At 39.4% G+C, this 24074-nt stretch overlaps 1 protein-coding gene across 1 annotated transcript in view; it reads left to right on the forward strand.

Moving 5' to 3' along the window:
• Positions 1-24074, forward strand: part of ddx54 (DEAD (Asp-Glu-Ala-Asp) box polypeptide 54) — a 39670-nt gene continuing 15596 nt past the window's right edge. The window contains exons 1-12 of the mRNA XM_073065502.1: positions 1-60; positions 218-483; positions 9225-9351; positions 9791-9861; positions 12813-13001; positions 14730-14779; positions 14882-14923; positions 17071-17166; positions 18790-18911; positions 21585-21646; positions 22378-22509; positions 23617-23827. Of these exons, the coding sequence (XP_072921603.1) occupies positions 337-483; positions 9225-9351; positions 9791-9861; positions 12813-13001; positions 14730-14779; positions 14882-14923; positions 17071-17166; positions 18790-18911; positions 21585-21646; positions 22378-22509; positions 23617-23827 (1249 nt within the window). The 5' untranslated portion in view covers positions 1-60; positions 218-336. The remainder of the gene's footprint in view (positions 61-217; positions 484-9224; positions 9352-9790; positions 9862-12812; positions 13002-14729; positions 14780-14881; positions 14924-17070; positions 17167-18789; positions 18912-21584; positions 21647-22377; positions 22510-23616; positions 23828-24074) is intronic.

Here is a 24074-nt window from a genome sequence, read left to right on the forward strand (position 1 = left end):
AACATCAAGCACTGAGAATACCATCGCCCTTCAGCAGGAAGAGGGGAAACAGATGCTCAGGTACATATTACGCAAAAGTATCTAAATATAAGAAACATGTTTAGATTCTACACGATTATTTTGAAAGTATTTTAAAAACGTCCCTCGTTCGAAGAGCCGCTTGAATGCGGGTTGACAGTGTGGCTCCATTTCCCCCCCCCCCTCTTGTTTAACCCAGGTTCTGTCGTCCAATGACCTCTGACGTAGAACGCGGGTCGAGAACATGGCGGCGCTGAGGGCGACTTGCTAACGAGCGCGTGTGTCCACCGCCGGTTGGGTTTGAATCTACGAGGGGCCATGGCTCAGAAGAAGAAGCGACCGAACAAACCCAGGAAGGCGCGCATCCGCTCTCAGGGCCATCGGTGGGACGTGGAGGTCGAGAGCGATGGCGGCGAGTTCGATTTGGTGCCTTCGATAGAGGAGGATTCGTCGGGTGTCGGCGAGGTTGGTGCTCCAGTCTTACATAGTCGGGTTGGGAGATGAGTGAAGAGTAAAGAGAGAGGGCAGGATCGAGGAACATTGGGAAGTTGTGTTGTTCGCGGTGTTTGGGGGTCGTGGAAGGGGCAGGAGTGGTCTCTGTTGAATGAGGTCTGAAAGCCTTAAAGATGTTACCGAGGATGTCAGGCCGCGCAGCTTCACTTTCACTGGGCAGTAAAGTGTTGCGGGGAGTAGTTTCTCAATTTGTTCACCGATTAGGGGAGAGGATGAAGTGGGACGTGACAGTGGTCTTTAAATATTTGTCGGTTGCAAAGAGTAGAGAATGCTGGAAATACACAGTAAACAGGACATCAGTAGGCAAGCGTATCTTCAGAACTGGAAAGGTCAGCATATAAATGTGCTAGTTCTTGAGAGGGGGAGGGGATGAAGAGAACAGATGACATGTCTGTCAAAGGGTACAGATCAAAAGTTGTCAAAATTGAAGCTGAAGAAAAGCAAATTGAAATGAAAGACACTAATATCGGTTGGGGAAAGAAAACGGGTGGTTATTATTCCATGTTCTCATCATTATAGCAATTGCTGGATAGGTTTACAGCAGATGTCATCTCATTGGCTCTTCACACAACCCTGGAATATCGAGACAGCAAAGGTGGATATATCAGGATGCTCTTTATCGATTACAGTGCAGCACTTAATACATCATCCCCTCAAAACTAATCAGTAAACTCCAAACCTGCGCCTCAATACTCACCCTTAATCCTGGATTTCCTCACTTGCAGACCCCCAGTCAGTTCAGATTGACAAAAACATCTCCTCCAGAATTTCCATTAGCACAGGTGCACCACAGGGCTGTGTGCTTAGCCCCCTACTCTTCTCACTTTACATCTATGACTGTGTGGCCCAGTACAGTTCCAACACCATATACAAGTTTGCTGATGATACCACTGTTGTAGGCCATATCAAAGGTGGTGATGAATCACCATACTTGAGGAGACTGAAAATTTGTCTGAGTGGTGCCATAACAGCTACCTGTCACACAAGACTTCAGCAGAGGGAAACCAGAGATCCATGAGCCAGTGTTCATTGGATCAGATGTGGAAGGGTTAGCAGCTTTAAATTCCTGGGTGTTACTATCTCAGAAGACCTGCCCTGGACCCATAATAGAAATGGAACTGCAAAGAAAGCACAACAGCATTTCTGTTTCCTTGGGAGTCTGCAGAAATTCAGTATAACTTCAAAAACCTTGACAAACTTCTATAGATGTGTAGTGGATAGTATATTGACTGGCTGCATCATGACCTGGTATGGAAACACCAATGCCTGTGAATGGAAAAATCCTACAAAAAGTAACGTATTCAGCCCAGTACATCAAGGGTATAGCCCTCCCAACCATTGAGCACATCTACATGAGATGCTGTTGTAGTAAAGCAGCATCCATCATCAAAGGATCCTCACCACCCAGGCCATGCTCTTTTGGTCTTTGCCATCAGGTAGAAGGTGCAAGAGCCTCAGGACTCGCACAACCAGGCTGAAGAACAGTTGCTACCCTTCAACCATTAGGCTCTTGAACAAAAGGGGATAACTACACTCATCTATTGAGATGTTTCTACAACCAATGATCTCACTTTAAGGACTCTTTATCTTGTTATTTCATGCTCTCATTATTTATTGCCTTTTATTTATTTTTGCATTTGCACAGTTTGTTTTCTTCTGTACTCTACTTGACCTTTATTGATCCCGTTACAGTTACTATTCTGTAGATTTGCTGAGTTCGCCCACAGGAAACAGAATTTCAGGGTTGTATCTAGTAACATATATGTACTCTGAAACTAAAATTTTCTTTATTTGTTTTTATTTGCAGTTGTTTTGGTTCCCTGCACAAGTGAGATGATCTGTATACCACCCCAATTCTTTCATTAAGGCCTCTGTCAGTCATTGATCACTTCTGCCCCTGTTATCTGTCTTTGTTAAGAATAGATCCCTACCCTTTTATCAGCCTCTGCAAAAAATCCATGCTCAGTGCTGGATGTGTGGTAAGAATTAGATTTTTATCCTTTTTCACAAAAAATTCTAGGCTCCTTGTGCCAATGTTAACCATTATTATTTGCAACTTCTGTTCTTCATGTAGACTTTTTTGTCCTTTTTAAAATTGTTTAATGATTCAACAGGGTCATAGAATCATTAAATTATTATAGAATAGAAGGAGCCATTCATCTCAGTGAGTCTACCTAAGCTTCCAGTAAAACAATTATCAAGCTTGTTCCCTTCTTCTATGTAGCATTGCAAATTATCTTCTCTCTTATCTGGTTCCCTCTGAGTTAGTGGCTTGTTAATGTTATTTTTTAATATCAGATCTGACCCTTTATTATCTACCCATGTTGTGGACATTTGGGGACAAAATTCCTCTCACAGGTATACTACTGTTATCAAATGTGGTACCTTTCAGGATGTTTAAATAGCTTTCATAATTTGAATGTCCTGTAAGAACTTGTGAAGTAAAAGTCCATTCTGCCATTGTCATTTTTAAGGATATTCTTTGAAGATTTTACATTTAGTTTGAGTGGATACTGTGAGGATTTAAACTAACTTGGCAGGGAGGCAGGAACTTGAGTGGAGGGAATGTATACAAGTAGTTGCAGCGTGTAGTGAGACTGAGGAAGGACAGGCAGATGCTGAGGTTTCAGGGTACTTGGAGGCACATGATAAAATAGGCCAAAGGCAGCATGGTTTCCTTCAGGGAAACTCATGCCTGGCAAACCCTTTGGATTTCCTTGAGGAAATAACAGGCAGGTTAGACAAAGGAGTGTTAGTGGATGTTGTTTACTTGGAGTTTCAGAAGATGTTTGACAAAGTGCTGCACGTGAGGCTGCTAAACAAGATAAAAGCTCATGGTTTTACAGGAAAGTTACTAGCATGGATAGAAGATTGCCTGACAGGCAGAAGGCAAGGAGTTGGAATAAAGGGGACCTTTTCTGTTTGGCTGCTGGTGACTTGTGGTGTTTTGCAGGGATCAGTGTTGGCATTGCTTCTTTTAACTTTATATGTTTATGATTTGGTGGCTTTGTGACTATGAGTACAATACAAAGAAAGGAGGAGGGGCCATTTATTTTGAGGAGGCAGGGAGTTTGAAGAAGGACTTACAGTTGCAAGAAAAAGTTTGTGAATCCTTTACAACTACCTGTTTTTCTGCATTAATTACTAATAAAATGTGGTCTGATCTTCATCAAAGTCACAATAATAGACGAGCACAATCTGCCTAAACTAATAGCACACAAACAATTGTACTTTCATGTCTTTATTGAATACATTGTTTAATCATTCACAGTCTAGGCTGGAAAAAGTATGTGAACCCTTGTAGTTAATAACTGGTAGAACCTTCTTTAGCAGCAATAACCTCCACCAAACGTTTCCTGTAGCTGCTGATCAGACTTGCTCAACGGCGAGGAGGAATTTTAGACCATTCCTCCATAGAAAACTGTTTTAGTTCATCAATATAAGGTGGATGCCATGGAGGGATTGTGCACGGAGTCTCTGTGGGTGGAGGTTAGGAACAGGAAAACCTTACTGGGTGTTTTTTATAGGCCGCTCAATAGTAACAGGGATAGGGAAACAGATCCTAGAAAGGTGTAATAATAACAGAGTTGTCATAATGGGAGATTTTAATTTCCCAAATATCGATTGGCATCTCCCTAGAGCAAGGGGTTTAGATGGGGTGGAGTTTGTTAGGTGTGTTCAGGAAGGTTTCTTGACACAGTATGTAGATAAGCCTATAAGAGGAGAGGCTGTACTTGATTTGGTATTGGGAAATGAACCTGGTCAGGTGTCAGATCTCTCAGTGGGAGAGCATTTTGGAGATAGTGATCATAATCCTGTCTTCTTTACAATAGCATTGGAGAGAGATAGGAACAGACAAGTTAGAAAAGTGTTTAATTGGAGTAAGGGGAATTATGAGGCTATCAGGCAGGAAATTGAAGGCTTAAATTGGAAACAGATGTTCTCAGGGAAAAGTACAGAAGAAATGTGGCAAATATTCAGGGGATATTTGTGTGGAGCTCTGGATAGGTATTTTCCAATGAGACAGGGAATTATGGTAGAGTAGAGGAACCGTGGTGTACAAAGGCTGTAATAAATCTAGTCAAGAAGAAAAGAAAAACTTACAAGAGGTTCAGAGAGCTAGGGAATGTTAGAGATCTAGAAGATTATAAGGTTACTAGGAAAGAGCTTAAGAAGGAAATTAGGAGAGCCAGAAAGGGGCCATGAGAAGGCCCTGGTGGCCAAAATTAAACCCAAGGCATTCTACAAGTATGTCAGTAAGTCACGAGCAAGAGGATAAGACATGAAAGAATAGAACCTATCAAGTGTGACAGTGGGAAAGTGTGTTTGGAACCGGAGGAAATAGCAGAGGTACTTAATGAATACTTCAGTATTCACTATGGAAAAGGATCTTGGTGATTGTAGTGATGACTTGAAGCAGACTGAAAAGCTTGAGCATGTAGATATTAAGGAAGAGGATCTGCTGGAGCTTTTGAAAAGCATCAAGTTGGATAAGCTGCCAGGACCGGATAAGATGTATCCCAGGCTACTGTGGGAGGTGAGGGAGGAGATTGCTGAGCCTCTGGCGATGATCTTTGCATCATCAATGGGGACGGGAGAGGTTCTGGAGGTTTGGAGGGTTGCAAATGTTGTTCTTTTATTCAAGAAAGGGAGTAGAGATAGCCCAGGAAATTATAGACCAGTGAGTCTTACCTCAGTGGTTGGTAAGTTGATGGAGAAGATCCTGAGAGGCAGGATTTATGAACATTTGGAGAGGTATAATATGATTAGGAGTAGTCAGCATGGCTTTGTCAAGGGCAGTCCGTGCCTTACGAGCCTGATTGAATTTTTTGAGGTTATGGTTAAACACATTGATGAAGGAAGAGCAGTAGATGTAGTGTATATGGATTTCAGCATGGCATTTGATAAGGTACCCCATGCAAGGCTTATTGAGAAAGTAAGGAGGCATGGGATCCAAGAGGACATCGTTTTGTGGATCCAGAACTGGCTTGCCCACAGAAGGCAAAGAGTGGCTGTAGATGGGTCATATTCTGCGTGGAGGTCGGTCACCAGTGGTGTGCCTCAGGGATCTGTTCTGGGGCCCTTATTCTTTGTGATTTTTATAAATGACCTGGATGAGGAAGTGGAGGGATGGGTTAGTAAGTTTGCTGATGACACAAAGGTTGGAGATGTTGTGGATAGTGTGAAGGGCTGTCAGAGGTTACAGCGGGACATTGATAAGATACAAAACTACGCTGAGAAGTGGTTGATGGAGTCTAACCCAGGCAAGTGTGAAGTGGTTCATTTTGATAGGTCAAATATGATGGCAGAATATATATAGTATGACTCTTGGCAGTGTGGAGGATCAGGGATCTTGGGGTCTGAGTCCATAGGACACTCAAAGTTCCTGCGTAGGTTGACTCTGTGGTTAAGAAAGCATGCGGTGCACTGGCCTTCATCAGTTGTGGGATTGAGTTTAGGAGCTTATAAGTAATGTTGCAGCTATATAGGACCCTGGTCAGACCCCACTTGGAGTACTGTGCTCATCTCTGGTCACCTCACTACAGGAAGAATGTGGAAACCATAGAAAGGGTGCAGAGGAGATTTACAAGGATGTTCCCTGGATTGGGGAGCATACCTTATGAGAATAGGTTGAGTGAACTTGGCCTTTTCTCCTTGGAGCGACAGACGATGAGAGGTGATCTGATAGAGCTGTATAAGAAGATGAGAGGCATTGATTGTGTGGATAGTCAGAGGCTTTTTCCCAGGTCTGAAATGGCTAGCATGAGAGTGCACATGGTGCACTAAGGTGCTTGGACGTAGGTACAGAAGAGATGTCAGGAGATGTGTATCTTTTTTAAAGGGCAGGGCATGTCTACAACCCACACCTCCAATTTCATCTCATTGATTGGAACATCTGGCTCCAAATAGGTTTTGTAGAAGGCATAACCACATAGTTTTTTGAACCCAGACTGTGATTGTTGAAATGGTGTACTCAGTGTTGAAGAGAAGAAGTACAATTGTTTATGTGGTATTAGTTTAGCCAGATTGTGGTTGTCTAGTACTGTGACTTAGATGAAGATCAGACCATATTTTATGAGTAATTAATGCTGAAAATCAGGTAATTGCAAAGGGTTCACAAATTTTCTTGCAACTGTAGATTGGGAGAATGGGCAAAGAAGTGGCAGATAGAATATAGTGTAGGGAAATGCATGGTCATGCACTTTGGTTAAAGAAATACTTTCTAAAAGAGGAAAAATTTCAAAAATCAGAAATACAAAGGGACTTGGATGTCCTTGTGCAGGATGGTTAACTTGCAGGTTGAGTTCAGTTGGTGAGAAAGGAAAATGTAATGTATCCATTCATTTAGAGAGTTCTAGAATAAAAGAACAACAATGTGATGCTGAGGCTTTATAAGGCGTTGGTCAGACTGCACTTGAAGTATTGAGAGTAGTTTTGGGTTCCTTATTTAAGAAAAATTGTGCTGGCACTGGAGAGGGTCCAGAGAAGGTTCACGAGAATGTTTCCAGGAATGAAATGGTTAACATTGGACCATCTGAGGCTCTGGGACTGTACTCGCTAGAGTTTAGAAGAATAAGGAGGGATCCTAATGAAACTGATCAAATATCGACAGGTTTAGATAGAGTAGGTATGGAGATGATGCTTCCTATTGTGGTGGAATCTATGATCAGAGGGCACAGCTTCAGAATTGAGGGATATCCAGTTAGAGCAGAGGTGAGGTGGAATTTTCATTAGCCAGAGTGTAGTGAAAAAGACTGTTGTGGAGGCCACCGTTTTGGGTATATTTAAAGTGGAGATTGCTAAGTTCTTTATTAGTCAGTGCGTCAAAGGTTAGGGGGAGAAAACAGGAGAATGGGATTGAGAGAGACAATAAATCAGCCATGATGGAATAGTGGAACAGACTTGGGCCGAACGGCCTATTTCTTCTATGTCTTTTGGTCTTGTTGTTATGTATCCCCGTAACTGGGTCACTTACCAGCAAAGATAGAGAGGTCCACTGAAGTCTGATGGTACTATTTTTTAAACGTTTTATTTTTAAAGGGGCACAAAAGTAAGTAAATACAAACATTCAGATAATATACGTCGTCAGTACTCAATCTAAAGCGCGGGTATAGTAATCACCAATAAGAAGTAGCTCTATCGTTGGTCTAGGGGTTAAACTATTGTCCGATGGAAATATAAAAGTCTCGCCAGTTCATGAAGGCTTTTTGCCGTTTGAGGGACCGCTGGGTGTTCACGGGTTGGAGAGAGAAAATAAACTTGCCAGCCTTCTGGACTCATAGCGTGGAATCGGGAATGGGAGTTCCCCGTTGTCAGTTCGGAATCCTTTTCGGGGTTATTAGCCACTCGATTCCCTAGCTAGGGGATCCAAATCACACGTGGCTCCCAAGCAGCTTCCCGTTCTTACGGGAACGATGAGCGATGGTCTCCGTCTGGGGCGTCACTGGAGTACCGCCTCCTGCAGTCTCCTTTTTATCATGGCTGGCAGATTTGTAAATGTCAATCAAGGTAGGGTGATACAATCCCCACAACACATTGCCCGAGGGTGTCCATGTCCCTGATAGCTGGCACATACTATAGAGTTGCAATTCACACAGGTGCCTCTAAGAACAATTGTCAAATCCGTTGCATTGTCTCTCACTTCCTGGGTCCAAGACCCAAATTAATAGTGATCTTGCGATTCTCCGGAAGGAGGGGGCTGGTCCCGCACCCTTCGGCCCCTCAGAGCTGTGGTACATTCATAACATTATAAACACAGGATGTAACCAGTTGGTAATTGATAATTGGTCATATGTACTGAGATACAGTGAAAAGCTCTTATGATAATGTACAGAAATATTCCTTGCACAAGTATAAAAGGGGAAATAACAAAATTCATGATATAGTATTAGTTACCGAAGAAGTACTGGAACTAGGATAGAGGTGTACAAGATAATGAGAAGCATTGATAGTGTGGATATTCAGAGGCTTTTTCCCAGGGCTGAAATGGCTAGCACGAGAGGGCATAGTTTTAATGTGCTTGGAAGTAGGTACAGAGAAAAGTTGCGTAAGCTTTTACGCCGAAAGTGGTGAGTGCGTGGAATAGGCTGGCGGTGGTGGAGGCGGAAACAATAGGGTCTTTTAAGAGACTCCTGGATGGCTACATGGAGCTTAGAAAAATAGAGGGCTATGGGTAAAGCCAAGGTAGTTCTAAGGTAGGGACATGTTCGGCACAGCTTTGTGGGCCGAAGGGCCTGTATTGTGCTGTAGGTTTTTTACGTTTCTATTGTACTAGGCTGTGTTCACAACTGTAATTTCTTGGGCAAAGAAGTGAAGGTATTTCAGAAAGATTTTGTTCCATGTTTCAAAAACATTTTTTTTTATCGCTTATAAAGATATTTGTTGTTGTTATTTATAAATGTTCACAAATACTATAAATCTAATTTTACATTTGTGGCTTTATTGCAGGTGGTTATATCCTTTACATTTGTGAATTGGGCAACAAGTTAGACATTCTGTAATCTGTTCCTCTTGTCCCTAGTTGCATTAGAGAGAAGTTCTACCTTTCTTTGGTACATCAAGTCTCCACTTGTGCCATTGACCTTACAGGTTTATATGGAAAATATATAGCTGGGACTTACTGCATCAGATCCTCAGATATTTGTTTGTGTCTTAAATGCTATGAGTTAATCTACTTTTATTTACTTCCACAGCACTATGTCAAATGTTTACCAAGCTTTCCTTCAGCTGATTACCAGTCTGATGTGGAACCCGACACTCGAGAGCTGGTCCGGGAACAGAATAAGAAGAAGAAGAAATCGGGTGGTTTTCAGTCCATGGGTACGCCCAACTCTGCTAATACTGCAATCACTACTTTGGTTATTTGTAACAAATTGCTGTCTCTGATGGCCAAAGTTGTAAACTGCGTACAACACATTCTAAAAGTAAAGTACGGTACTTCAGATGCTTGAAATGTGAAATAAAAACTCGAATAGCTGGAAATAAAGAGCAGCTCATGTAGTATTTGTGGAGAGTAAAAGTTAATATTTCAAGTTGATGACTTAATTAAATGAAACTATGTTATATCAATACGACTGAAAAGTAATACGTTAGTAATTTTATCTATTACTCTGGATTTTATAACATGATAAAAATCAGAACTTGTGACATTTTGGAGAGCAGGGAATTGGATTGGGACAAGGGTGAAAAATTGAGGTTGGTTTTTAATGCTTGTGCAAAATGGTTGTCAGAAAATTAATTTTGTTTTATTTTTCCATAGGTTTAAGCTTTCCTGTTTTTAAGGGTGTCATGAAGAAAGGCTATAAAGTGCCTACTCCGATTCAGAGAAAGGTGACCTGTTGTAGCATTATCGTTAATTTGTTGCTCCGTGAATTTTCCACGTAAATTAGCATATCTGGAACTATGAATGTAAGAAAATATAGTTGTGTTTATTGTGTGGCAATGGCACCAAGAAGTGATTATTATTACTGGCCTTAACAATTAGTTAAAATAATATTTGAAAGTTGATAATTAAGGACTGTAAATTGTGTGAGAGAGAGAGAGCGATTTAAGTTGTTATTTTCTATTAATAGATAATTGAAACTTTTTAATGTGTGCAAACAGTTTTAATGTTTGTCATGTTTATATTCATCTCAGTGTAAATTTGCCAATCAGGTTGACGTAATATAAGTTGCTTTTTCCTCAATGTTATTTCCTCTCAGCAGAGAGGTCAGACAAACAGACTCCTCCCTGATCTTTGACAGTGGCTGTCTTAAGCTTGTAAGACTTAAAGGTGTAAGAGAGCCCTGACTAGTTCAGCTGATAATTTTAATATGGACCAACCCTGAGCAACAAATATGTTCGATATTTACAGACGTTCATAAGTTGATCTTGTGCATATGTCAGAAAATATACAAAAGTCACTTGGTATGGTAATTGTTCCTCCATGGTATTGTAATGAATGGCATCAAAGAACACAAGTCTGAAAAGAAAGAGCAATTGCTAAAAGTGGAGAGAGACAGGAAACTCATTTTGCTGATTGTAAGGATAAACATATAAACATAAACAAACATATATGTATGTCAGACTTTTATTATAAGAGCTTATTCATATGTATGAGCATTAATAATACAAGCATTTGTGATCTGCAGATAAAACTTCTTCGGGTAGTACTAATGTCCTACAATGATAGCAAGGGATAAAATTGATCCTCTTAAAGATCAGAGTGGTCATCTCTACATGGAGCCGAAAGAAATGGGGGAGATCTTAAATGGATTTTTTTTACATCTTTAGTTACTCGGGAGATGGACACAGAGTCCATAACCCTGTTGCTCTGTAGAAATGAGGCAAAATAGCAGTGGGGTTGTGAATCATATACACCTTACAGAGGAGGTGTTTGCTGTCTTGAAGTAAATTAAGGTGGATAAGTCCCCAGGGCCTGATAAGGTGTTCCCTCAGGCCTTGTGGAGCCTAGCGTAGAAATTGCAGGGGTCCTAGCAGAGGTATTTAATATGTCCTTAACTACAGTTAAGGTGCCAGAGGATTAGATGATAGCTAATGTTGTTCTGTTGTTTTTTGAAAGGGTCTATGAATAAGCTGAGAAATAATAGGCCTGTGAACCTGGTATCAGTAGAGGGTAAGTTATTGCAAGGTATTCTAAGCGACTTGATATATAAGTACTTAGATAGACTGGAACTAATTAGTCATAGTTAACATGGCCCTGTGTGTGGTAGGTTGTGCCTAGCCAACCTGATAGAGATTTTCAAGGAAGTTACCATGAAAGTTGATGAAGGCAACATCCACTGCTTTTTACCTACTTAAACTTAAGAAAGGCCTTTGACAAGGTCCTGCTGGTCAACGTGGCTCAGTCACTGGGCATTCAGAATGAGTTAGTAAATAGGATTAGACATTGGCTTTGTGGGAAAAACCAGAAAGTGGTAGTAGATGGTTGCCTCTCTGACTGGAGACCTGTGTCAAGTGGTGTGCTCCAGGGATCGGTGCTGCATCCGTTGTATATCATCTGTATCAATGACTTGTAGTAAACTAGATCAGCAGATTTGCAGTTGCCACCAATGTTGAGGCATATTGAACCGTGAGGAAGGCTATCAAAGCTTGATACTGTATCTTGACTGGCTGGAAAAATTGCAGATGGAATTTTAATGCAAGCAGGTCTGAAGTATTGAATTTTGGGAGGACAAACGAGGTTAGGACTTCAACGGTGAGCAATAGGACACTGAGGAGTGTGGTAGAACAGAGGGATCTGGGAATACAGGTCCATAATTCCTTGAAGGTGGTGTCACAAGCAAGAGCTTATGGTACTTTGGCCTTCATAAATCAAGGTACTGAGTACAGGAATTGGGGTGTTATATTGAAGTTGTATAAGACATTAGTGAGGTGTAATTTGGAACATTGTGTGCAGTTCTGGTCACTGAAAGAGTGCAGAAAAAATTTACAAGGATGTTGCCAGGGCTTGAGGACCTGAGTTATAAGGAAAGGTTGAATAGGTTAGGACCTTATTCTGTACAGCGTGGTAGAATGAGGGAAGATTTGATAGAGGTATGCAAATTATGAGGGGTATTGATAGGGTAAATGCCAGCAGGCTTTTTCCACGGAACTTGGGTGAGACTAGAGCTAGAGGTCATAGGTGAAAGGTGAATGATTTTAAGGGGAACATGAGGGGGAACTTCACTCAGACTGGTGAGAGTGTGGAATGAATTGCCAGTGGATGTGACGGACTCAGGTTTGATTTCAACGTTTATGAGAAATTGGATAGGCACATTGATAGTAAGCGTGTAGAGGGCTATGGTCCAGATGCAGGTTGACGCATCTAAACAGATTAATGGTTTGGCGTGGACCAGATTTACCAAACGGTCTATTTCTGTGCTGTATTGTTTATGACTCACCTTCATACAGGACCTTATCACCCGGTCAGATATGGTAGCTTGGCTAGATGGGAAGAACTGCGAACTGGAAAGAAAGTCAATGACCTTGGAGTTTACACATTTTCCCTATAATGGTGTAGAGTATTCATAGTGTTCTCTGCTTTCTTCCCGCATCTGTAAGACAGACTGATGGTTAATTGATTGCTGTAGCTTACCCTTTAACAGGTAAGTGGCAATAAGGAGCTAAGGGAAATTGATAGCATGTGAGAGAAAGTAAGGAAAGGGAGATTGGGACCAATGGAATTGATCAGCTGGAACTGCTATTGACTTAATGGGCTTAATGGCCTGCTCTGTGATATAATACGTATGCGAAGAATCACTGCAAGAGCTTCTGAGTTAAGATCTTGTTTTATGTTTTAGACAATCCCGGTGATACTCAATGGAAAGGATATCGTTGCCATGGCCAGGACCGGCAGCGGTAAGACTGCAGCATTTCTTATTCCTTTGTTTGAGCGGCTGAAGGTACATTGTGCCCAGACAGGAGCAAGAGCTTTAATTCTCAGCCCAACCAGAGAACTTGCATTACAAACCATGAAGTTCACGAAAGAGGTAAAATGTTTCTGGTTTTTTTTTCAGGATTTGTAGATTTGTGTTAATTGTAGAGTATAGTCAGTACTGCACTTACACTTATGATGTCCTAAATAATTTATTACATTTATATTATTGTAATAGAAGACAAGTTTTTTATTTTATTGTTAAGCAGCTTTTTAATAGTATTTTGAAATACTTTCAGCTCTAAAGCACTGAAATTACGTATGTATAATAAGTTATGTGTAAGTGAAGAGCAAAATGTGAGTACGTTAGCAATAATTATATATGTTTTACCATTAGCAGCTTCCCAGGCTGCTTTATCATAGAAAGCTACAGCACAGAAATAGGCCCTTCAGCCCATCCAGTCCATGCTAAACTATTTAAACTGCCTTGCCCCATCATCCTGCACCCCGACTAAAGCCGTCCATCTCTCCCATCCATGTACCAACGAAACTCTCTTAAACATTGAAATCGAAATTGCATCCACCACTTGCCAGGCAGTTCATTCTAGACTGAAATTTTCAGGATTATTCCTATTTCCCAACATTTTCTCCGCATTTGAACTGAATATTCAGTCAATTTATTTATTTATCTATTTGGCAATCAAGCATGGAGTAGGGGCTTCTGACACTTTGAGCCACATCACCCCAGTAACCTTCAACAACACCGATTAACCCAAACCTCATCATGGGACAAATTACAATAACCAATGAACCAACCCAGTACGTCTTTGGACAGTGGGAGGAAACCGGAGAACCTGGGGAAAACCATGTATTCCATGGGGAGAACAGACAGAGGTTCCTTACAGATGATGCTGGAATTGAACTCTGAACTCCGATGCCCCGAGCTGTAATAGCGACACGCTAACATTACCATAGGTGAAAATGGGAGCAGGTGGTGGATAGTCATATGACCATCTGGTGCATATCTGAAGTCCTGGTTATGCAACCACTGACGCCAAGCAGACAAATTCTGAAGAGTATTGATAATGGCTGGGGTCACCCTTCACGTAAAGACACTGCCCAGAAGAAGGCAATGGCAAACCACTTCTGTAGGAAAAATTTGCCAAGAACAATCATGTTCATGGATAGACCATGATCGCCCATGTCATACGATGCAACACATAATGATGACTATTTAAAAAAAATTAAGGGCTGACTATCTCCAAAATAAGTTAATTTTCAGAGTTAGAGTGGTTCTTAAGCATTCCCGTGCAATTAAAAATTCAATTATACTTCATACGGTAAACAATAATATTTTACAGCAATGACACTTCATAGTTCACCTGATTCTGCTGAATAATCTTGTGGGAGTTAAAAAGCAATTCTTAGGAAATCATCAATGGTAACTTCTAGATCTCTAGGTTGTATATGCGGGTGCTGTAGAAGTGGTGTAAGTTTTGAGGTGTTATGATGCATCTACAAAGTCCAAGTTACTTTCAGTACAAAGGCAATCATGGTTTGGTTTTTTATTATTGTTGCATGTACTGATGTACAGTGAAGAACCTTCCAGGCAGGTCATGTCATGTCCCATCAAGGTAGTTAAAAAAACAAACAAAATGTTCAAATGCCCTTGAGGTCTATGTATTGTATGTTTAGGACTGATCATTTAAATGTTATTTTTCATCAGAGCCTCTTGTTAAATTAAGCTTTATTCCTAGAATGAATAAATATGCCTTACAATTTCAAATGAAGTTAAGTAAAAACCTGTCATGAACATAATTTTCTTCATTACTTGATTTTGTAGCTTGGGAAGTTTACTGGCTTCAAAACAGCATTAATCTTGGGTGGAGAGAGGTGAGTACGTTTTCAAGTGGTAATCTATAGTCTTTAATAGTGTAATTTAATTGAATCAAGTAACACTAAATATTTAACGAGATGTGTGGTACTTATTTTTAGAATGGAAGATCAATTTGCAGCACTTCATGAAAATCCCGATATGTGAGTTAACATTTTCTTAATGTAGTCTGATTTATTATTAGTCTTGAAGATAATTTCTTCATGCAGTTTTTTTTTTACCTCTTAAAAACATTCTGTGAAGTGTATCTTCTAAAATGTCTTTAGTGTTTCAGATTACTTTGTAGGACAATGTTCACATACTGAAATTCCTTTTGTAAAACAACCTATTTAATTTTGTTATTCTTAGAATTATTCTTCAAAGAATTGGATAGTTATAAGAGACTATAGATCAGGGGTTCCCACCCTGGGGTCTACAGACCCCTCGGTTAATGATAGGGGTCATTAAAACAGCTTGGGAACCCCTGCTGTAGATACTGTAATCTGAAGCTTAAAAAGACAGCTGAAAGAACTCAGTGGGTAAGACAGCATTTGTGGAGGCAAAAGGTTAAGAACCTGCATCAGGATTGACGCACAGTTTCGACATGAAATATTGACCTCTCCTTTGTTTTTACAGATGCTGTCTGATCCACTCAGTTCTGGATTTTTTTTTTTGCATTTATATAAGTCTGTTTTACATTTAAATATTTGTTTTCCCATTACTGTTGGAAGAGGATACAATTGGAAAGACTGAGTTAATTTTGCTGTCTGTGGTATCTTGGGGAGTGGTGGAAAGGGAAATAGAAAAGGATGTGAATAGTTCTGTGCAATTGGCAGTTTTAGTTCTATTGGATGTAGTTAATTATATTTAATCATTGTGTTCTGATTGTTGGAATATCACTGTTCAAAGGTATAGGCTAAGATGAGGAATGATTTTATTGGGGCTGAACAGAGGCAGAGTAAAATCTAAGGATATTTTCAAACTTGAGCAAAACGCACAAAATGCCTGAGGAACTCAGCAGGCCAGGTAGCGTCACTGGGCCAAAGTTTCGGGCCAAGACCCTTCGGCAGGACTGCCAGCTCTTTTCCATAGATGCTGCCCGCCTTGCTGAGTTCTCCCAGCATTTTGTGTGTGTTGCTTGGACTTCCAGCATCTGCAGATTTTCTCTTGTTTGTGATTGGATTACAAACTTGAGGTAGTCTTTATGTGTTGCATGAGTGGGAGTTAGACGGTTGCTTTGGGACAAGCCAACTCCTTTTGATTTAGCATCAAAAAGTACTTTGGGCAAAACAATTTATTATTTAGGAATAATATGCCAATAAAATAATGGAAAGCATATTAAGTTGTTTGAGTAATTTCTTTCTAGTCTCTGCATCAGGATTTCTAGCTAACTTATTTTATGAATGTAAATATAAGTTTAGACATCTACTTAGTTGATTAAGTTTCTTAAGTCTCCTAAATACTATATTGTTTAGAAGTTAAGTACATTATGTTTTGATATGGACTTTGCATGCCATTTAAACTTCACCCCAGGCATGAAACAGTGAAGTCTTGAATTTTTATAATTGAATATAATGATCCTAAAGTGCAAACTGCACAGCAATGCTGCCTGGGACTTCATTTGGCAAACTATTTACCTTTGGGACTGTGATGTCTAAATAGTTAGATTATTAATTTTTCCAAGTAGTATATTAGTAAATGCAGAATCAGAATTGAATTTAATATCACTGGCATATGTTGTGGAATTTATTGTTTTGCAACGGCAGTACAGTGCAATACATAATTTTAAAATCACTACAGGTTACTATATATGTATATGTGTGTATGTACATGTGCACACGTGTGTGTGTGTATGTATGTATAATTTAAAATATGTAATAAGTAAGTAGTGCAAAAAGAGAGGGGGGGAAGAAAGAGTAAGATAGTGTACAGGGGTTCATTGTCTATTCAAAAATCTGATGCGGAAGGAACATGCTGCTCATAAAACGCTGAGGGTGTGTCTTCACGCTCCTGCACGCCCATCTCCTTGATGGTAGCAATGAGAAGAAGTCATGTCCTGGGTGATGAGGGTCCTTACTGATGGATGCTGCCTTTTTGAGGCATCGACTTTTGAAGATATCCTTGCAATTGGGCCCGTGATGCAGCCTGCTGGGTTTGAAATTTTCTGCAGCTTTTTCAGATCCTGTGCTGTAGCCCCTCCATACTAGAGACAGCAAATGCCAATGTTGAAGGAATGAGTTTATTAATGGTGTACATTGTGCAGTAGAGTCATGGACTGAATTGATCTATATTCTATATGTCTTCTTTACAGTATAATTGGCACACCAGGTCGATTAATGCACGTTATAGTGGAAATGAACCTCAAGCTACATAATGTTGAATATGTGGTCTTTGATGAAGCTGACAGGTAAAGTTTATAAAGATACACTTATTGTATTTGCTGATGTTTACACATGATTTTGGACTATATAGTGAAAATGTAAGTTTTAAAGAAAAAGTAAAGAACTAGAACTTATGAAAAGCTTTTCAGGACATCCTAAAGGATATAAAGTGAATTTGAATTGTTATCACTCTCATAATTTGCATCCAAGTTCTTCATGAAAGACAGAGAGATATATGACCAGATTGCATTATAGATGTAAACTGAAGGACAATTACTGGATTAGATGTTGGAAAAACTTTCTTCGAGTGCTGTCTTAAGAATATCTATACTAACCTGAAAGGGCAAAGTTAGCTTTGATTCACAGCTGTAAAATTCCTCAGCTAATGCTGCAAAGATTTGGTAAATCAAAACATTAGTCTAGATCAGGGGTTCTCAACCTTTTTAATGCCATGGACCAACACCATTATGCAAGGGGTCTGTGGACCACAGGTTGGGAACCTTGGTCTAGATTATGGACTGAAATGGGGCACTAAGCCATTATCTTGCTTGAAATTATAACATTTTTATAAAGCAGGGATTGTATTGTTCCATTGCTAAAATTGCATCTGTTGTATGTGTGAGTTGTTCTGTAGGTTTTAAGTGTAACTGGAAAGGCCAACTTTTATTGTCCATTTGTCATTGTACTTGATAAGCTCGTGATGGCATGCATCATGTGATGAGGCAGGTAGTCTCCCAGTACCGTTTTATTAGGGTGGTCTGAAGAGGGCTTGATGTTGTTCCCACTCACCTGCTCTATCCTCTAACATTGTTGATGAATGAGATGCTGTGCAGAGATGGTACATCTCCGTTTTATGTTTGCAGTGGTGGTTCAATTTAGCAAGTGGGAAGTTCGGTTTATTGCCATTCAAAAATTCACGTGTGTACAGCTAAAGAAAATAGCATTCCTCCTGGGCCAAGGTGCAAAACACAGAATGTACTGTCACACACAGCACATAGAGTCAGTTACAATCCAGCACTTAGAGTCACAAAATAATATTAACGTAAGTACCATCAATGGCATCGCCTGAAGATTGACAGGTTGACATAAAGTGTGAGGCACAAGTTTATGTAGGACAGTATAATTTTACTGGCACTATTATGATAAAACAGACAGTAGTATAAATATGTGAAAGAGATGAAGAGGTGACCAGAGCTGGATGAGAGTGTTTCTGTGAGTTGGGTGTGCAACAGGGCATTTAGACAGGGTGTACGTATGTGCTGAGTGACAGCAGGGGCTTTGTCCTGGATCCCAGCTTCCACTTTAGGACAAATGACTCTGTATTAGCACTCTGAAACAGCAAATGGAGGAGAATACAAAGAACTGGGAGTCTCTCCTAATGGTACCCTGGTGAAAGTATTGCTATGCATCACAATTTACTATAAATCATGCATAATCGGGAATTGAGAAAGTGGAAGCTTTTATTATTGCACCTCAATTAGGTGGATAACTGTCCTTTCAGTTGATTAACATGCAGATATCGATAAATGACCCTATGTGTAAATGTACCAAAGTCAAAATGATTTGTCCTTTCTGTAAACCAAAAGGGAATTAAACTGCACTTTCAGCTGGTGACCAACTGATTTTTTGTATAAATGTTTTTCTTCCAGATTGTTTGAAATGGGGTTTGCGGAGCAGTTGCAAGAGATTATTCAAAGGTTGCCAGAATCCAAACAAACCCTGCTATTCTCAGCCACATTGCCCAAGCAGTTAGTGGAATTTGCACGTGCTGGTATGACTTCTAACATAGTGTGTTATAAAACTGCAGTAGTTTATAATGCCATTAATGTTGTCTGCATTGTTTTTATATAACTAACCGGAGACCACAGTCACTACAGGTTGATGGTAGTATCTTTTCCTTGCTGACAGTCAACACAGGGATACCTCAAGGATGCATGCTTAGCCCACTGCTCTGCTCTCTGTACATTCATGACAGTGTTACAAAGGACAGCTCAAGTACCATCTATAAATGCGCTGATGTCTGTAAAATCTTTGATGGCGAAGAGGTGGACAGGAGTGAGATAGATTGGTTGGATGACTGGTTTTGCAACAGTAACTTTGCACTCAATGACAGCAATACCAAAGAATTGATTGTGAACTTTAGGAAGGGGATGTCAGGAGAACGTGCACCAATTCTCATTGAGGGGACAGCGGTGAAAAGAGGAAGTCCCTGTCGGAGAATCTGTCCTGGCCTCAACTCATTTCATCCAGTCCACAAGCAGGCATCTTGTTCAGCCAGCAGATCTACATCATGAGGAGTTTGAGAAGATTCGATATGTCACTAAAGACTCTTGCAAATTCCTGAAGATGTATGCTGGAGAGCATTCTGGCTGGTTACAACAGACAGGATTTCCCGGTGGCCAACCATTTTAATTCCACTGTTTATTTCCATCCTAACATGCTGATCCATGGCCACCTCTACTGCTATAATGAGGCCGTTCTCAAGTGTAGAAGCAACACCCTAAATTGCATCCGGGTAGTCTCCAATCTAACGGCATGAGCATTGATTTCTCCCCCTCTCCCTTCCCTCTTTTTCCATGCCCTATTTTGGCTTCTCCCTTATCATTTCTCCTCACCTGCCTAATACTTCCCTCTGGTGCCCCTCCTCTTTCCTTTCCTCCCATGGTCCACGACCCTCTCCTCTCAGATTCCTCATTCAGCCATTTCTCTCTTCCATCTCTCACCCCACCCCCCCACCCCAGCTTCTTACTTAATACCCCAACTTGCACCCACGTACCTTCTTGCTAAGCTGAAATCACTTCTTACCAATTTGTACTCCTTCCACTCCTCCCACTTTGTTACCCTGGCTTCTTCTCCCTTCATTTCCAGTCCTGATGAAGGGTCTCAGCCTGATGTGTTGATACTTCATTCCTCTCTATAGATGCTGCTGGATCTGATGAGTCTCTCCTCGATTTTTTATATATATATGAAAAATGTCTTCTGTTTTTCATCAATATGACTACCAAATTTGATTTCCCTTATGTGTTCCAAAAAAATTGCAAACAATTCAATTATAGTTTGTTATAATGGTGATATGTAAACATATCTTCACTTGCACTGTCTGAGACTATATTTTTAGTGTGGTTTAAATATGATATTATTACATTTTCAGTAAATATTTTTGGACTTATGGAAAAAGTTGTCCTTGATATTTTACCTAAAATTTTAATTATATTTTTGCTACTCATTTTAAGTGTTAAAATTTTTTCATAAAATTTTAAAAGATTACCCGTTAGTTTCCCATTAATTATGTAAATACATTGAAATACTTGCTAATTAGTTTTATTTTCTGCAAAAATCTGCCAATGCATCTGTGCAGAAGATGCAAATGTCAAATTGGCAGGTCAAAGTTGACCTAGTGTTCAAGGCTTTGGAACTTTAAATGTACACCTTTTACTTGTAAAATAATCTCCTCAAAAATGAAGCATTGACTACCTTGCCTGGAATCACCAGCTTTTGTTCAAGTTACTAGGTCTGGACGCAAAGAATCAATCATGTAGACTCTTGGTATTCCGAAGTCCAGCTGTGTGGTCTGAGCAGCAACAGGGTCTTATTTCATCTACCTCAATTTTAATCACATTTAAATGTCTTGGAGTATTGATGGCATCTAAAAGCTTAATCAGCATAACTTATAGTTTTTAAATGTGTTTTGCTATTCCTGTAAAAACTGCAAGTGTTATTTTAATTTTTTAAATTTCTCTGACATTCAGACCATGTCCCATTCATACCTGGAAGACAGTCAGTGCTGTTATAAATTGCCTGTAATAATCTCTGAATTGTCAACGTTTCCTGTTTGTAGGTTGTAGGTCATTAAATTGATGTTTAATGCCACAATAAAACTGAAGTCAAATGGAAGGAGCTAATATCAAGGACAATTGAGGACAGTTAAAATGGATCAAAGCTTTTAAAATAATTTAATCTTATTAGAAATAAAATTAATGGCAACACCCAAAATATTTTAAAATAATATTAAACTTTAAATGATGGACACTGGATTGTCGGCCTGAACTTGGAAGGGCTTACTTATGTACTCTTTGACTCTAAAGCAAAGTAATTTTAAAGGAAAGCAACTTATCTTTTTGACTCCTGACCTATTGTTTCTCTGTTCTTGTAAGGACAAAATCAAAGGAGAAATCTTCAATGGTGCGATGTTGGAGAATGTTAGCAAAACTGGGTTCTGAGTAAACTGACAGTTTTAGCTTTCTGAATCTCAGTAGTTTCTGGTTTTCTACATTTGATGGCATATGCTCAGAATTCTGGAAGTGCTGCAATTTGAGTGCCTAACACCAATAGTTAAATTGCAAACTGCCAGCAACTTTTGTAGATTAAGATCAAGTGATCTGCTTTTAGTTCTTAAGGTTTTAAAAGCTACTTAATGAATTTTTTAAAAAACACTTTGTTGTAGGTTTAACGGAACCAGTACTAATCCGACTGGATGTAGATACTAAGCTGAATGATCAGTTACGGGTAAGAATCATTTTATAATTGTTTAAGTATAAATGTGTATTTAATCATAAGAGTAGAAATACTATCAGGCAGTACATATTTGTGTTTCTTGCATGGTACTAAATATTTTCAGGTGGGAGTGTGTGTGTACGTGTTATACATTAATGGAAAAACTTGCATCTTCATAATTGGTTCCTTCTATTTGACTAAAATTCATTATCACGCCAATGGTAAAATGATTAATTTGTCTTCATTCCCAGTGAATTTGAAATGTTAATAATTCAGAAGATTGTTACAGGGAGATCTACACTAGCTTGGGCAGTCTTACAGTATTGGATGTGTTAAATATATAAATTATTTTATCTGTGTTTTATATGATTAAGAATTACCAAATTTAGCAATCAGGTTTAATATCACCAGCATATGTCATGAAATTTGCTGTTTTGCGGCAGCAGTACATGGCAAGACATGGTAATAAAAACTATAAATTACAATAAGTATACAATGTATCTGTGTGTGTGTGGTGCATTGTTCATTCAGAAATCCAATAGTGGGGGGAAGAAGCTGAGTGTGTCTTCAGGCTCCTGTACCTCCGCCTCGATGGTGGCATTGAGAAGAGGGCATGTTCTTAATTATGGATGTTGGATGCTGCCTTTTTGAGGCATCACCTTTTGAATGGTCTGATGCATACTTTTAAAGTTTTAAAAAAACGTTGTGGACGTGCATTAAACATTGTGTTCAATTTGTTACAGCTGGCATTTTTTCACGTGAGGTCTGATGACAAGGCATCTGTTCTGCTCTATTTGCTAAGAAATATTATAAAACCTCAAGAACAGACAGTTGTTTTTGCAGCTACCAAACATCATGTGGAATACTTGAAAGAGGTTTGTATCAAATATAAAGTTGGTTAAAGATCGTTGAACTAAATCCTATCCTTAGCAAAAGCAATAACGGACATCTTTTCATTTTATGAAAAATGTTATTCAGAGTGATTCTATTCCTGTCTCTTTTTTAAACAGTCTCTGGGTAAATAAGATTCAAAGGTGACTTTGTCAAAAATTACCTGAGAAGAGATACTGATTTTACAGTTATAATGTGTAGGTTCAGATTCAGTTTCAGAATACCAGAGTTATTGTCCATTATTTTCTTGGATGCGCGGTGTGTCATGATTTTCATAGATTTTTGTGTTCTTGTAACAAGATCTGTTTCCTTATTGAAGCAGTACCCTTAGAATATTATACACTGTAGCAATGAACAAATAATATGGGAAATGTTTTCCTGGCCATGGACTTCGATGTTACTTAGTAATTTTCATTTGCTGACTTTCGTGAAGACCACATTAGGTGTTCAGTCCTTATGAATTTGCTGCATGTGTAAGTGCCAAGTATGGCTGACAAGATGAGAGTTATATTGGGATTTGTCTTGTCTGCAGTTCATTGCTGTATAGTAATAAATATGGCCGGCGGTGTAGTGGCATATGCACCGTACTTCAAGGTGAGTGGTCCCAGTTTTGAATCTGGCCGCCTCCTTGCGTGCTTTCCATCTGTGCTGGGTTCAGTGAACTCAGCCTCGTAAAAAACAGATAAATTTCAAAAGAATGGCAAGGTTGCTGCCCGACGTGCCCAAAGGCACAGAAAGGAACAACAACAACTATAGTATTAAACAGATGCTACTGTTGAATGGATTAGTATTAGTATACTGTGAGATAGTCCCACGGAAGACTTGTCTTTAATCTGTCAGGAACCTGATTTGGACTTTAAATAATATTGCCACTTTTAAGCAGATGTGGTTCAGGAGTTGCTTCGCAATGCCTAAGATGACAGCTTCCTCAGCATCTGTTCACTTAACATTTGCACATAGAATATGGCATATAGATTGTACTTCATAAAATAGTCAGTGTGTTTTCAAAGTTTTGTTTTTATAAATGCAAAGTGAAGATCATTTTCCTGAAATTGCACATACTTAAACTGATTTCTTTTTGTTTCCACCAGCTAATAACCAGACAGGGCATTGATTGTGCATACATCTATAGTGCTCTGGATCAAACAGCAAGAAAGATCAACATTGGGAAATTTGTCCATAGAAAATGTATGGTGATGATTGTTACTGATGTTGCAGCTCGTGGTATCGATATTCCCATGTTGGATAATGTCATAAACTACAATTTCCCATCCAAAGCTAAACTTTTCTTGCATAGAGTCGGTAAGAATATTGACAATTTCAGAGTTGAAAGAATTGATGGAACATGTCAGTGAGGGAGGACTTAATATATTCTAAATGAGTAAAATTGTATATGAGCATCTAACTGCTTTCTGTTCATTTTCATAAATGCAATCTTTATACTGATTAGTCTGGACAGAATATTGGACATATTTTGTCGTGTATAACTTTACAGTAAATGATGCATGCTTAATTTAAACGTGTGAGGAAATACACTGTAGATGCTGGA

This window comes from Hemitrygon akajei, chromosome 14, assembly GCF_048418815.1.
Source record: "Hemitrygon akajei chromosome 14, sHemAka1.3, whole genome shotgun sequence".
NCBI classification, from domain to species: Eukaryota; Metazoa; Chordata; class Chondrichthyes; order Myliobatiformes; family Dasyatidae; genus Hemitrygon; species Hemitrygon akajei.